Genomic DNA, 16,446 nt, shown 5'->3' on the forward strand with positions numbered 1-16,446 from the left:
ATATATATATATATATATATATAAACATATATATATATATAAACATATATATATATATATAAACATATATATATATATATATATATGCACACACACATATTTATATTTCTCTCTCTTGTACCCTACCCATCTCTTACCCTCTCTGTTTAACCAGTCTAATCATGTACATAAATCCTTCACGAGTACAGAAGATGTCTTTTTTATCTTGGTTGTGACTACAAATGATTTCTATTTAGAATTCTCTCCAACAATACTGAACCTTATACGCAATAAATAAACTAGAGTTAGGGCTGGATACAATAATTATTTGATAATCTAGTCTGATTCAGAATTACAAATTGTCTAACTGCATTCTTGAACTAATTACATATAAAATCTTTACTTGCAGTGCATGCCATAAGTTTCTAAAACATTGTACTAACTTCTTAGAGTAGTCTACAATATGATTTCTTGTCCACTATTAGTATAAAAATTACTTTATTACATTCTTAGATTATTCTATTAATTTCTTAATTTACTCTAATTCAGCTGCTGTATTGTTGTATTTGTGTGCAGTTCATTATTCATTGACATGTAATTAGCATGTGCATATATGCATTCATCTGCAAATGTGTGCAGGTATCTTTCTATCATCCCTTTTGCTCTCTTTCATTTCTGTAAAAAGATAGACCCTATCAATCCATCTATCTCAACAGGAGATATTACTTCAAGGCCTGTTACATTTCTAGTTCTGAATCTGTCGAAATCTGAAAAAGAGAACTTTGAAGTTTGGCAATATAGTTGCGTGAAAAAGAAAAAAAACGATGGTGAACATGGCTCAAATACTAGGTAGCAGTATGTTCCTTAAAAGTATGATAACACCAGGTATTTTGCTTTATATTTTTAGTAGCTAAAATTTAGGAGTAATTATTTAGTTAGCTGTTATCTCTGTTCGTGACACATAACTTTTCTCCTTGTTATGGAAGGCAAACTATATAAGTCATTTAAAGAGTGTAATGCTACATAAGATTAAAATTTTAAAAGGCAGCAAGCTGGCAGGTTCATTAGCACACTGAGCAAAATACTTAGCAGTATTTCATCTGTCTTTATGTTCTGAGTTCAAATTCTGCCGTGGTCAACTTTGCATTTCATCCTTTTAGGTTCCCTAAAATAAATACCAGTTGAGCACTGGGGTCAATCTAATCGACCTGTCCCCCTGAAATTGCTGGCCTAGTGCCAGAACTTGAAAGCAATATTAAAATTATGCAGTACATGTTGAAGACCAGTAGTGATTATTATATTATAAGAGAAGCAAGGCAGACAGTGTCTGTTTAATGTGTAAAAGCTGAAAGTGGAGATTAGTTGAAGAACTGCCAAGGCATGAAAAGCAATTCAGTGTTATGTTTCATGAAAGACAACTGCACTTTTAGGTGATGAGAAAGATGTTAGTAATAAAAGTAACCCAAGGAAAATACAGGAGGGTAATTCACAAACAATATTTAAGCTGAAGACACATGGAAAGTTTCTACATAGCAAAACCCAGCTAATCACATGTCCAGTAGCTTAACTGCCATTTCACTCACTGCATTATATCCACTTGGAGACCTATGTGATACTTATTGTAACATTGTTTAGTTACCTGTACAGATTCTACACACTTTCCTAAAGGCAAAAATGCATGAATTGAGCACTGTAATGTTTTAGCACAAAGCCATAAATACACACGTGTGTGTGTAAATGTGATAAAATGAAAAAAATATGAAATTGAATTAGTAGTTGAAACACAGTGCCACATCTAGAGTAAATTTGATATTTATTTTAATATTCATATTTTCTATTGTACTTTGTGTGAATATCTTTGCATGTATATTAGATTACATTATTTTAACTCTACTTTAGTGTACTGAGCACTCTATTGCATAAAAGTATACCAAAAGATACATTGGGAGATCTATAAATAAGTGTGTGTATGTGTGTGTATACATATATATATATATATGTATGTATATATTAATATTCTGTCTCATTGAGTCACTGAAACGCCATAGTAAACTCTGTTTTTACGTAGGGGCTAGAGCAAACCAGTTCTCTTTGCTAAATCTATGAAAAGATTGGAGCTGAGTAATGTAAACTTATAAAACACTTGCTAATGATGCAATAATTCCTGTTGCTTGTAGCAGTGAGGTGTACTTCATCTATGGTATCTACTAACAATTAGGGGATCAGTGAAGTTAAGTATTAATGATTTCTCCTTTGCCAGAAACCATGTTTGTTACAGAATTTAAGACATCAACCCTTCATCTGTTAGGCTTGTGCTTCACTGACTAAGCAATGTATGGTTTTTGTATGTATGTAAGGGGGTATAGTGACTGAGAAATCAAGGTACATTTCTCATGGTTATTTTTTTTTTCCTGGGTGGTCAACAGAAGTTATAAAATCACCTACATTTCAACAAGTTTGTACCATATGTATATGTAATCTCCTGAGTTAAATTTCAAATGATTTATGAAATAATTCATTCTCGCTAGAAACTTTTAACGTAATTTTAAGGTACCATGTTATTACAAATGTTCTCTCTCCAGCATTACCATAATTATTTTGTATCTGCTGCACTCTAGATGAAAAAGGAATTCACTAGCACATATGCACACTTCTGCAGACCCAGTTAAATCCATTTCCCTGTTATTTCACACTTTATATATCTTTTCATTGCCCATTCCCTACTCCAATGAAGTTATTTCTAACAGTCACCAGAAAACTGCAACTCAATCATGTTGAAATTTGCTATCTATTGTTATTCTTTTTCACATGCTCACATTGCACAGACTTCCTCTCTCTATGTAGCTCTATATAGTGTGTGTATGTGTAACACATGCTACTCTCCCCCTCTCTCTCTCTCTCTCCTCTCTTTCTTCCTTTTTCATTTCTATCTATTTCTCCCCATCTTTCCATCTGTCTTGATATTCAGTTATGGAACACAAGCAAGTAAGTATTGGAAACCAATTTTCATTTGGTTTCTATCTAAAAATGTTAGGAGAGTTTCTTTCAAAGAAATATTTTCTGTCTTTCTTTTGTTTTGATTTTTGCTTTTATACATTTTTAAGGTAACAAAATGGTAGGTATCATAATAATAATAATAATATCAATTACCTTTGCAGACTTCCATTTCCTTTCTAAATTAGTCCTAGATAGTTGAATTATTTAGAACTGAATGTGTTTCCCTAGCACTCACACCTTAAACTGGACTAGATCTATCAAAATTAGACATTTTATAAAACATCTACACTATTAAAGATAAGATGGCCTTCCTACATTTAGTACTAAGCCTTATTTTCCTTACATCAAAATATTTATAACCAAATTGGGTAAGTATCTTAAATACATATTTTTTTACTAGAAATATTTCATTTAATTGATGCATTAAGTTAATTATGTATTTATATACATAAGTCCTTTAAATGAAACTTTTAACAAACTAGATATTAAATTCATCTTAATGATTTAACTGCTATAAACATTTTAAAGTTGTGGGTTATTCCACTTGTGACTATCTCATAACAGTTCAGATTTAATGTATTAATGTATTTCATCCATAGCATGTGTTTTAAAATCCATACTTGGTAGCATTTTAGCCTTGGATTCCTATTGTACAGGTTCAGTTTATGAGGATGAAAAGTAAGAACTTTAAAATAGTGTTAATGTTCCTTGAAAAGTGTAGTGAGTTCATATAACTCCCAAACCTCAACTGATTAAATATTGTAAAATTTTATTTTATAATTATTGAGTTATTATTTCAAATTTTTATAGTATTTTGAGGTGGTGGTAGTGCGGGGGTGGGGTATTTGGACTCTTTTAAATATTGTTTTCTTTTAATTGCTTTTAAAAATTCCTTCTTTTTTACTTCATGTTTGTTATTTAATCTTTAAAAACAATTTTTAAATGCAGAAGTATCAATCTTGCCACAATCAATAGAAAATGGCATTTCTTCTATCTTGTGCAGATAATACATAAGGAATATTCACATAGAGACAATACATAAAAAGTAAAAAGACTGTTTGAGAATGTCTTCGAGCAACAGAATTTTAAGAAAAGCTTACTTGCTTTTATTGCAGCTTCAATGGAGTAGACTTTGATACACTTTGTGTTTTTATTTATGTAAAATTTAATAGACAGATATCATCATCATTTAACATCCGTTTTCCATGCTGACATGGGTTGGACGATTTGACCAGAGCTAGCAAGCTGGAGAGCTAGACCAGGCTCCAGTCTGGTGCCCTTCCTAACACTAACCACTTTATAGAGTGTATTGGACGCTTTTTAAATGGCACCTGCATGGGCATTTCCTATGCAACCTGGCATGGGTGAAATTTACATGGTGCCAGCATGGGTGCTCTTTACATGGCACTGGCACAGGTACTTTTTACATGACACCAGCACAGGTGATTTTTATGTGGCATCAGCATAGATAGAAGCACTGACATCCAAATCATCATTTTTTTTCATTATGAAGTTTATCTGTCATTTCATAAATTATATTGGTGCCTCGCAATATTGATTTTAATCTGAAGATTTTTTCCCTTTTAAAGAGTAGGAGAAAATGTGAAAAATCTCTTTAAACAAGATTTTTCTTTTAAAGTGGTATATAACATGTTGAAGGTGTATATTGAAAATATTTATCCTGCTCCTTAGAAATATGATCAAAATATGTGTGTGTGTGTGTGTTGTAATTTTCATATGAAGTTGGAAGATAAACAGTTTAGGAGTAGAAAAACAATAGAAGCATTGAACTTTCTGAGAACTTAATAAAATAAGTGAAGGGAGAAATACCTTTTAAATTTGATTTGTTAAAGAAGCTATTCTCATTTATTCTAAGATGATTAAAATTTATAGGCTACATAAGTTAGGTAAGACTTGAGAGAAAAGTTACACCCTAAAGGTTGCTTGTTTGTGTTTTTATTGTAATGTTTGCAGTCTTTGGTTGGCTAAAGGAATTACGAAAAGTTTTTGCAAATTAACTTCAGAGTATATGTGAAATTTCATGTTACATACAAACAAATTGGCTTTTTACTTTTGAAATACATTATTGGTGGGGATAAGTGGAAAAGTAACTAGTTGATTTAAGTAAAATAGAGAGGAAATTAGAAAACAATTATTAAATAAAAGCCATTTGAAATATTTACAAACCTTATGTTTCAGTAAAAATATGTAATAGTCATGTCAACACATAAGGTTCTGAAAACTACTTCAAAATATGTAGGAAATAAACTCTACATTTTCCTCACTGCATTCATCTGTGTATCTGTAAAGAATAATCCTTTTTAAACCACAAAGACCTTAATGCCAGTGCCTAGTTTCCTAATGCTGAATAAATGAGAAATAAATCTTCAGGTTAGGAGATACTTTGTTTTGGCATGAGCTTAATGTAGTATCTGTGACAGTAAGCAGACTGCTATCTTATGCTTAAATAATAGCACTCTAGCATGGTTTAGTCATTTGTATAATTAACCCCACCGCTTGGTCTTGTGATGCTTTTAGCAAAATTCATTTTAATGCAAACATTCAGGTTATGTCTCTGGCTTTAGGATAACTTCCTCCATCAGACTTAGAAGACCTGAATAAAGAAGTGGTGCAGTCATAGTTATTGCTTGCCCTTTCCTCCCTAACTAAGCAGTGAAAAAAAAGATATGCAGTAAGGCATGTGCATGTGCACACTTGTGCATACACACACATCCAGTTACAAACACACACACACATAAATGTATAATATACTTGAGATATCTACACGTGTATATATTACACTTGGAATCATTTCATGGGTTAAATAAGAGACATAACTGACATCAGGTAATGATGAGTGACCAGTTTTTTAATAAAGAATTTTATTTGATGAAACAAATTAGATCTGTACAAACCAATGACTGCATAGCATTTAACTGTCTCTTGTTACAGACAGAAGAGATTTAGAGTTTTTTGTTTGTTTTTTTTCATATACTTAAATTTGGTTTTCATTTTATATTCTTTTCTCTTTCTTTATAGACATTAGATGCTGATTACTCAAAAAACCAAGAACCTCTTCTTGGAGTATTATCACATATGCTCTCTGGGAAAAGTTTTGAACTAATTCTTGCAGCTGCTGCTGCCACTGGAAAGCTGCAAAGCTTTGCTATCAAGCTAGTCAAGTAAGTATCATCAATTTAATATTCATAATTTTTTCAGCATCAATTAACCCTTTAGCATTTAAACCAGTCATATATGGCTAAAATATTCTGTCTTTTTTTTTTATGTTCAAGCTGGACAGATGTAACTTCCCACACCAACCCCACAATATCATTCTAAAAATAAACAATCCTATCAAGATCTAAAAGCTACAAGATAATGCATAATTAATTCAAAACAATGTGAATAAATAAACATTACCTTTGAAAGGATAATGTGGATGATAAAGGGTTAAAGATGGTTTTGTTATTGATTTTAAATAGCGTTGATTATTTTAAATAATCTTTGACAACACTTTAATAAGGTTACTCATGTGAAATATTAATTTAAAGGACAACAAAATTGTAGTCATCTTTTATTTGAGAATGGTGAGTGCTTTATGTACAGAGGTAGGTGGCTGCAATGGTTTTGATTATTTTAATTAGCACACCTCTTGGACATCACTCCTAAGATGTAAAGCATTCTTTCAGCATTATAATGGTTAAGTTATTAAATTATTCTGCTATACTGGTTTATCAATAATGATTGGTGCCATGAAAAAAAGTACCTGGTACACTCTTAAGTGGTTGTCATTAGGAAAAGCATCCAACCATAGAAACTTTGCTTAAGCAGACACTGGCACCCAACACAGACTCCTGGCTAGTTGGATCTTGTCAAATCATCCAACACATTCCAGGATGGAACATGGACTTTAAATTCATTATTACCATAAGCAGTAGAGTCACAGTGATTTGAAGTCTTATGTGAGAAAGTGCAACTAATTTTCTACCAACAATATTAATAGTAAACTTTTGCTGAATAACAATTTCTATTGGGTTTTGATGTACAATAGTTTTTCAGGATCGTTTGTATTCTAAGTTTTAAGAGTAATATCATCATCATATGTCCATTTTCCATGCTGGCATGGGTTGGATGCTTTGACAGGAGCTGGCCAGCCAGAGAGCTGCACCACGCTCCTACTGTCTGTTTTTGGCATGGTTTCTATGGCTGGATGCCCTTCTTAGTGCCAACCACTTGGTGCTTTTTACATGGCACCAGCAAGGGTGCTCTCTGTGTGGCACCGGCATAGTTACTCTCTACATATCACCGGCACAGGTGCTCTGTATGTGCCACTGGCATGGATGCTTTTTACATGGCACTGGCACAGATGCATTTTATGTGGCATCAGCATGAGAACTTTTTACATGACACCAGCACAGGCATCAACGTAAATATATCAGAATAGATATAGACTTTAGTCTGTGGTGACCCCTAGGACTCATAAGGTTGGAGCTTAACCCAGTTTACATGATGTTTAAGTAACTGAGATTATAAGACTCACTCCTGAACGGGCTTGGATGCCAGTCTATCACAGGATTGACTTCTCAGCTATTGCTGGAGCTCATTTACAGTTGAGTAGACTGGAGCAACATGAAGTGAAGTGTTTTGCTCAAGAACACAATGCACTGCTCAGCCAGGGAATCAAAACCACAATCTTTTGATTGTGAGTGCAAAACACTAACCACTAATGTTGTGTATAACTATGCATAATTATGTGGTTTCATGTAAGTAAAGAAAATTTTTTTTTAATGAATATAAAGAACTTCATTATTTTGAATTCCAGGCATGGTTGTGTTTTTAAGAAGTTCACTTTGCAACCATGTGGTCTCCTGTTCAGTTTGACTGTACAGCGCCTTGGACAAGTGTCTTTTGCTTTAGCTCCATACTAACCAATGCCTTGTGAGTGAAATCGATTAGAAGTCCATTGTATACACACATGCACACACATATATGTATTATTGTGTGTGTGAGATGTCATTTCCAGTGCACGTTACATCCCATAGCTCTGGAGTTTCAAAGTTTAGCACAATAGGACAAAACAAAACAAAACAATCCCTTACATGAAAAATAGTTATGGGTTGGCAACAGGAATTGCATCCAACTGTAAAATAAGTATTCCATTCAACCTATGCCTGCATACAAAAATGCACATAAAATAAAGAAATGAATATCTACCCTTAATTTTTTTTATTCTATGTATTTCTTATATTTTATTCTAGGTTTAATGAATTTGCACGTCAAGCAACTGGTGAGGGTGGGAAAGCAGCCAATACAAGAGCTTTGTTGTTTGACATTTCTTTCTTAATGTTATGTCACATAGCACAACTTTATGGTGCTGAGGTAATTATTTTGTTGTTATATTAATAGCACTGTATTTGCCAGTGTATAAGATGCACTTTTGATTAAAACACACACCTATTTTACATGTATATTTAAGGGGTGGGGGAGAACAAATTTAATGAGTTTCATCATACACTTATTGAAAGATATTTTCAAGTGGTTTTTTTATGTGAAAAATGCATGATTCTGTGCATGCAAATACAATGCTGAGACAGTATACTGGAATGAAGTATAAAACCATAGATTTATCATAAACAAACTACATTATATGAGTACGATATTTAATTTTATCTTTTTTCAGATCAGCTATATAATTGTTTATATGTTGGTCAAGAGAATTTCCATACAGGATGTAAAACTCATATTTGTGACTGTGATGTTTTAATATTCCCACAATCAGTCACCAGGGTGGTGCACCATAACTATGGTTTTGTTATCGTCCCCTCATTCCAAATAGCTAATTGGTGAATGAAAATTTAACATTCCTTTCATCTTTCTAAGAGAATTTTCATTTAGATAATTAAAAAATGTTTCTTAAAAGTGATAAAGAATAAAGACCCCCTTTGGTCATAAATGACCATGAGATTGCACCTAGAAAGCTCCCCTCTGAGGCACAAGTCTGGGCAAGGCTGTTTATTGAAGACCAGCAGTCGCCCATGCATTTTCTTTTGACATCTTCTCTCTTCTCACACTACTGTCTACCAAACTATCACTTTTACTTTAAACCTATGATAACTTCAGTCTTTCATTCTTATCAGAAGCTACCAAAAAGGCTTCCTAAAATTTTATAACTCTCTGTAATCATGGAAAAGTATGCACTTGATTTAACAAAGTATGACAAAAAAAATTCGCCTGTTTCCTTAGAAATACAGTAATCCCTTGACTATCGCAGATGTTACATTCCAAAACACCCTGCAGTAGGTGAAAATCCATGAAGTAGAAACAATACTGTACTGTATATTTTTTAAATATTTTTAGAATTTGTATGTATTTATTTTATTACAAGTGCAAAAACAACACCAATGTAAGCTTGAATAATATACTGTGACAGGTGAACCACGATATGGTGAGGGATTACTGTACTCATAATTTTCATGTTGGCCATAACTTTATACACTTTTGGTTGGCTGCCTGTCTATCATACACTTCATTAATTCTGATGTCCTACAAACTATCTGTTATTTTACCAATTCTATTTATTATGTGTCTTATCAGACATCTCTAATTCTATTCACAGCCTTTCACTCACATTATTGTTCATACCCATTAATTATCTTTTCAAAATATAGATAATTACTTCAAGTCCTGATTGCTCAGAGTCTTTCTTTGCTCAGTGGTCAATGAAATGTCTGCCAGAAGATGGTAAATACAAATGTATAGAGAATAGCAGTCCTAGTGACCAACACAAAGTTGACTTGCTTTTAAACCAGTTTACAAATGGAGGGGAACATAAAAACAGGTAGGAACTTCAAACTTTACTGCAAAATAGATTTTTTTTAAATCAGTTTTAAACTTTCTTTTTGTGTAATCACTATTTTCTGATTGTCATGTATGAGTAGGTGCTGAAAGTTCCTGGCTTTAAGGGTATCGTGAAAAGCCTGGTTGGAGACCCAACCTTCTAAGTTCTTTTACATGGCTTAAAAAAACTGAGGGTCCACTGCAGTAAGTGTATAAATCTGAGCGGGGAATATGTTCAATAAAATCATAATTAACTGATCTTCTGTATTTTCTTTAACTCAAAGCCAAGAACTTTTCAGCACCCCCTCGTATTACATCTTCACTCTAAGCTGCAGAGTTAGAGAAATTTGATTATTTCCTTTAAATGTTCTACTCTAGAATGTATATGAAGGTTACGACTGGTTGGGCCAAAGATACATACAGGTATCGTCTGGATTACAGAAATGTTGCTTTCCTGAAAATTTTACCATAACATAGAATTCTGTAACATGAATTGCATTTTCCCCATTGACTTCCATGTAGCATGAAACATTGCAAGGAAATCATTGCATACACAAGGATTCCCTTATTGGCAAACACTTTCATGATTTATATTTCACTATTGAAGGCCAAGATACTTAACTCCTACTACCTTGATTGCTGTATAAGTATATACGTATATCTACAATAAGGAAATAAAGCCTAGAAGTTCAAAAGTATTAGAGTTTTGTTAGCTTTCACTCTTACTGGTTTCAGCCATTCAGTTATGTCCATGACTGTTAAGTGTATAATTTGTAGGTGTACAAGTGTTCTGGTAATAAAGTGTTGCACACTGTTATTTAAACGTACAAAAGTATAGCAGTATTTGTTGAAAAGGGTTACTTTGACGTGTGTGCGCTTGTACTACTGCATGGATTTATAGAGGATTACCTACAGATGAACCTGTAATTTGAATGGATCTAAAAGCATAAACAAACAAATGAAACACTATTTTTGAAAAAGTTTCCTAGATCTCTTTATATTAGTTAAATAAAATTCGGGCAAACTTTGTAGTATGTTATGCAAAGCTCATCCACAGTTATTGGCTACCAGCTGACATCATACAGTAGAAATGCTCTTGCTAGTGGATTATACATCAGGAATTCAATGGTATCCATTGCATTTATATAAATAGGTAAATAATTGAAAATGATTTGAACAACATTCTTTATTCAAAAATCACTACAATTGCTTTGATACATTTTTACACTATTGGTGAGACGATATAATTAATATGTTAGTCATCACTATCATCCATCAAAGGTGTAAGATGCGCTTAGCTTTAGGTATTCATTCTCATACTGAGTGAAATTACAGTATGATCCAACAAAGGACTTATTTAAAACAATCTCTTAAAAAAGTGTATCTTACACCTTTGGTCGATGATAGTGGGTCATGTTATGCTGATGTTCCCTAATAACAAGAGCACTGTGGCCATGCACTTTCAAAGTTTCATGGAGTATAAAAACATATCCCTTACTTGAGAGACAGGTATGGGTTTGCTGCAGAAAATACTGCCTCAGATAAGTGTCTGTTCTACCCATGCCAGCATGGAAAAATGAACAGATGATATGTGTGTGTTAATACATACTACATCAACATCAGCAATATCAAAATCAAATCAAATGGAAATTGTAGTTGTGAGCCGTGTGCCAGTAGCACGTAAAAAGCACCATCTGAACGTGGCCGATGCCAGCACCACCTTGACTGGCTTCTGTGCCCGTTGCATGTAAAAAACAACATCCGATCTTGGTCGATACCAGCACCTCTGGCCCCTGTACCAGTGGCAGGTAAAAAGTACCCACTACACTCTCATAGTGGTTGGCGTTAGGAAGGGCATCCAGCTGTAAAAACACTGCCAGATCAGATTGGGGCCTGGTGCAGCCTCCTGGCTTCCCAGACCCCAGTCGAACCGTCCAACCCATGCCAGCATGGAAAACGGACATTAAACGATGATGATGATGATGATGATACATACATATTGACAGACATACAAAAAGTCTCATTTCATGCTTGTGGTAATGTGTAATAGAAGTTATTTTTGTGATTTGACTGAGGCATCTTTAGGCAGTTACAAGGAGACTATATTCAGTAATAGGTAGCAGTATGTTAAAGACTCCACCTGAACATCATATTTTTATATTGGATGATTTTTTAAATGGTTTATTTAAAATATTTTATATTATTATATTGACATATCTTATTGCAGTATGGCTCGCTGGCATGAAATCTGTATGAATGCTCCATTTGCAATGCAAGAAGTTCTGTTTGCATGGGAACATGGTGCTTTATCTGCTGATAACGTTAAGGTAATTATTATCATTTTGTTTTTCCTTTTGTGAATGTTTATTTTAATGTATTTTATTTATTTTTTAAATTGTCTTTTTAATTGAATCAGTGGATTTTTAAAAGCTTATTTTTAAGTATAGCTAGATTGACAAACCTATTAGCTGAGGCCTTGAGTAGCTATGTATGTTAAGCCATGTTTCTTTGGATCTGAAGACAAAAGCACGGTTGAAAATAATGGAGGGAAAACAAATGTAGATTTGGTGTTTGCCTACACAGAAAATTGGTCAAGCTGAAAAAAGGAATTGTGTTTATTGGACACTACAGATTGATTAACATTGTCAAGAAAGTTGGCAAATGTCAGGATGAATTTAACTGCAGGTTAAAAAAATCTTCAGCAACAGAAACAAAAAGAAGGGAGCTGCAAGCCCAAGGCAAAGCAAGGTATCTGCACTATTGCTACAGTCTTGTTAAACGTAAAAATGAAGCAACAAAAACAATAATTGAAAGTGTTTCTAGTTTATGAAAAAAAAAATTATGCATATTCACCCATAACATTTGATCATTTGTAGAGTAAATATGGACTGGAAGTTAAAAAGTTGAAGAAATCAGTATTTAAAAGCAGACTTAGTGTGATTTTCATTATTTTAAAACTATTTTGTACTCGACTTCTTTTTATTGAAGATGTTTTTACATTATTGCTATACATGTTGTTTTCTGAAATAAATACAAAGCATTCCAGTTTGTAAATATTTTTACTGCATTTCTTTATAGAGTTTTATATTTTCAAACCAATTTATTTTGAATATGGATTTTTTTTTTTATACAGAATATATTAGATTGTGTAAAGAAAAAGATGTGCTGTCTACCCGTCGTAGTATCAGCCTGGTTATGTAGTTACATGAACACAGTTGGTGAAGAAGCTCGATCAAAACCACATAACATGCTTGAACAACTCAGTCGTGTTAATCCAGATTCCCAAGGACAATATCCATCAGAAAATTATCATGAAAGGTAATTATCATTTCTTGTTGAGCAATGATACAACATTTAGCATGTCTTTTAAGTCTGCATTGTTCATTAACAAAATACAGTAAACTTACTTTTCTCTAAACTGGGCTAATGCTATTGTTGTTAATGTTTTATTGTCAAAATGAATGTCCTTCTTCTATTAAAGGAGATCTTGCCTGCACACTAATAATCCCCTAAATTTCTTTGTATTTCACATTCTCCACTGCTATCACATCTCCTCCAGCCACCTAATGAAATAGTCTTTGGTTTGTGGTTTTTCACACAGATGGCTTTTTCAATGCTTCTGGTACACTTAAAATGTTAATTACTTGCACAACATTAATATGACTAAATTGGTGACCAACTTTTTTTTCACCCTGAACACGATCATCATTGTCACCATCATCATTGTCACCATCATCAATATTTAACATCCATTTTCATGCTGGTGTGGGTAGGACAGTTTGACAAGAGCTGCCTGGGCTCCATGTCTGTTTCGGCATGGTTCCTGTGGCTGATGCCCTTCCTAATGCCAACCACCTCACAGAGTGTACTGGGTGCTTTTACATGACATCAGCACTCATGAGCCCACAAAATAAGGATAGCCATTTCTAAAATATATATATTAGTGACCATTGCAATGATTTCTTCTCTTAGCTTGCTCGCTCTATCCAGGACACCTGTTTGAATATTGATTTCAAATTTTCGTACAAAGTCAGCAAGTTTGGGAGTGGGGTAAGTCAATTACATCAATCCCGGTGCTCAACTGTATTTCTTTTCTTGAGCCCAAGGCCTCATAAGGCTGGCTATCCAATTTCCAAATGACAGATCACAACACTCCCCTTGAATGGGATGCTGCTCCATTGCCAGGTTCGTGGTCAGCAATTTTGAGGGGAGGAGAACAAGCCGATTTCATCAACTCTAGTAGTTGACTAGTACTTTATTTTATCAGCCTTAAAGGAATGGAAGGCAAAGTGAGATTTATACTTGGAATGCAAAGAGCCAGAATAAATATGCTATGCATTTTCTTGTATGTGCTAATGATTCTGTCAACTCACCACCTAGTTGCTTCATTGCCCCTTCATAATTATAGACTTCCAGACCCTGTCAAATGTCTCCTATAGGTCAGAAAATGTTGCTAACTTTTTTGTTATTCTTCTGAGTCATTCTATTAAACTCTTTAACTGTAATGTTGTTGAACTAAAACTAATAAATAATTTCCAAAAATATCGGCATTCCTAAGTATTTTAAAATAAAATTTTGTTATTTCATAAATCAGTTTTTTTTTCTAAAACAATTTTAGGTCTCATCTTATGAGTATAATTTTGTGCAAAATGAGTAATGATATTTTACCTGCCTCAAGACGCTCAACTGCTCAGCAGTATATTCCCCCAAAGGCTCTACCTGGCAAAGTCATGGATCAGACAACACAAGCCATCTTTGAAAAAGGCTGGGTAGATTTACGGAGTCTACATGCTTTAGAACAATTATTAAATTTATGTGGCTCTGACTGGTTTAGTGATAGGCTTGTTGCAGTAAGTATCCGTTTTTCCTTTTCTTTTGTATTTGTTCCTTTAAGATATCAGTCAATTTTCTCAATTTTATAATAATACTTTAAATACAAACGAGGTTGTTTTTCAAGAGAGAAATATATAAAATTGGAGAAATATGTATTTATGAAAGTATCCTTCATGGCTGTATAGTTAAGAAGTTGCTTCATAACCGCATACTTCTGAGCTTGACCCTACTCCATGGCACTTTAGGCAAGTTTCTTATACAATAGCTTTGAGTGCCAATGCTTTATGAGTGGAATTTGATAGATAGAAACTGTGTAGATGCCGTTTTATATGTATGTGTATATCTTTTTATAGTACATATAGGTGAAAGAGTTAAACAGTGTTGAGGAGAAAAAATGGTCCTTTGAATAAAAATACCCTGTGTAATATTTGTTGTGCCTCAGTTGCACATCCAATCCCTTGTCACTTGTGCCATTAAAAATGCAGTGATTTAGTTATTGTTGGAAACTAACCAGCAATGTTGTTATTGTTCAGTAAATGCAATGGCCTGGCTCTCTGTCAGTTATGATGTATGTTCCAGTTGATGCAATCAATTGAACAGCCTGTTCATGAAATTAACATGCAAGTGGCTGATCACTTCACAGTCACAGGTATGCTTAACATATTTCTCAGGGAGGTTCAACATGACACAGTGTGAGACAAGGCTGGCCCTTTGAATTACAGGTACTACTCATTTTTACCAGCTGAGTGTACTGGAGTAATGAGAAATAGGGTCTTGCTCAGTGACACAGCCAGGAATCAGATTCATAACATTTTGATTGTGAGCCAAATTTCCAGCCACTATGCCACAGACCTCCTCCAAATACAATATAAAGTGAAATAATAGACACAGGAGTGGCTGTGTAGTAAGAATCTTGCTTCCCAACTACATAGTTCCAGGTTCAGTGTCTTCTACTATAGCCTCGGGCCAATCAAAGCCTTATGAGTAGATTTGGTAGACGGAAACTGAAAGAAGCCCATCATATATATGTGTGTGTGTGTGTATGTATTTATTATTTATGTCTGTGTTTGTCCCCCCACTATCGCTTGGCAACTGATGTTGGTGTGTTTAGATCCCTGTTTCTTAGTGATTTGGCAAAAAGAGACCAATAGAATAAGTCCTGGGGTCGATTTGCTCTACTAAAGGCGGTGCTCCTGCATGGCCACAGTCAAATGACTGAAACACCTAAAAGAATGCAAGTATCCTATTTCCATGAAGTGAAAGTATACTTCCTTACACAAGCCACCATATCTAACTATGTTTAAATATAATCTTGCCATTGATTTCAGTTACTATTACCCAATGAAGTACATTTTATTAAACACTGTTTCATTATCATGAATAATATTTAATTGACTTATTTGCTGTACATTTCAAAGATTCTTAACAAGTTCAAATTTCATGTTCCTGCAGATGATGCTAGCTGGTAATCGGCTTGAAGATTTATCCTTATCTCTTAGTTTATCATTTGCTCTTTGCCACATGGACCTTGAGAACATCAGCTTAAGTCTACTTTTACACACTCTTCCCAACATACTGAGTTCCCGACATAAAATGCATATGCTCGTCAACCCCCGAGGTGCAATGTTAGCAAAACTATGTGTTATGTGCATTGTAGGAGCTCAGATGGCAAAATCAAATAGTAAAGGTGAGTATATTTAATAGTAGAATCCTCTGTGTGTGTGTGTGTCTATCTCTCTCTCTCTCTCTCTCATATATATATTTATATATATATATATTTATATATATATTTATATATAT

General features: G+C 33.8%; 1 protein-coding gene across 8 annotated transcripts in view; it reads left to right on the forward strand.

Annotated features, from left to right (window-relative positions):
• The window catches only part of LOC106884416 (mediator of RNA polymerase II transcription subunit 24), a 51,105-nt gene that overhangs the window by 26,666 nt on the left and 7,993 nt on the right, over positions 1–16,446 (forward strand). For all 8 annotated transcript variants that reach the window (XM_014935782.2, XM_014935786.2, XM_014935787.2 and 5 more), the window contains 7 exons: positions 6,016–6,158; positions 8,235–8,355; positions 9,645–9,814; positions 12,041–12,140; positions 12,947–13,131; positions 14,432–14,663; positions 16,099–16,333. In XM_014935782.2, the coding sequence (XP_014791268.1) occupies positions 6,016–6,158; positions 8,235–8,355; positions 9,645–9,814; positions 12,041–12,140; positions 12,947–13,131; positions 14,432–14,663; positions 16,099–16,333 (1,186 nt within the window). The remainder of the gene's footprint in view (positions 1–6,015; positions 6,159–8,234; positions 8,356–9,644; positions 9,815–12,040; positions 12,141–12,946; positions 13,132–14,431; positions 14,664–16,098; positions 16,334–16,446) is intronic.

This window comes from Octopus bimaculoides, chromosome 1 (assembly GCF_001194135.2).
Source record: "Octopus bimaculoides isolate UCB-OBI-ISO-001 chromosome 1, ASM119413v2, whole genome shotgun sequence".
In the NCBI taxonomy this organism is placed as follows: domain Eukaryota; kingdom Metazoa; phylum Mollusca; class Cephalopoda; order Octopoda; family Octopodidae; genus Octopus; species Octopus bimaculoides.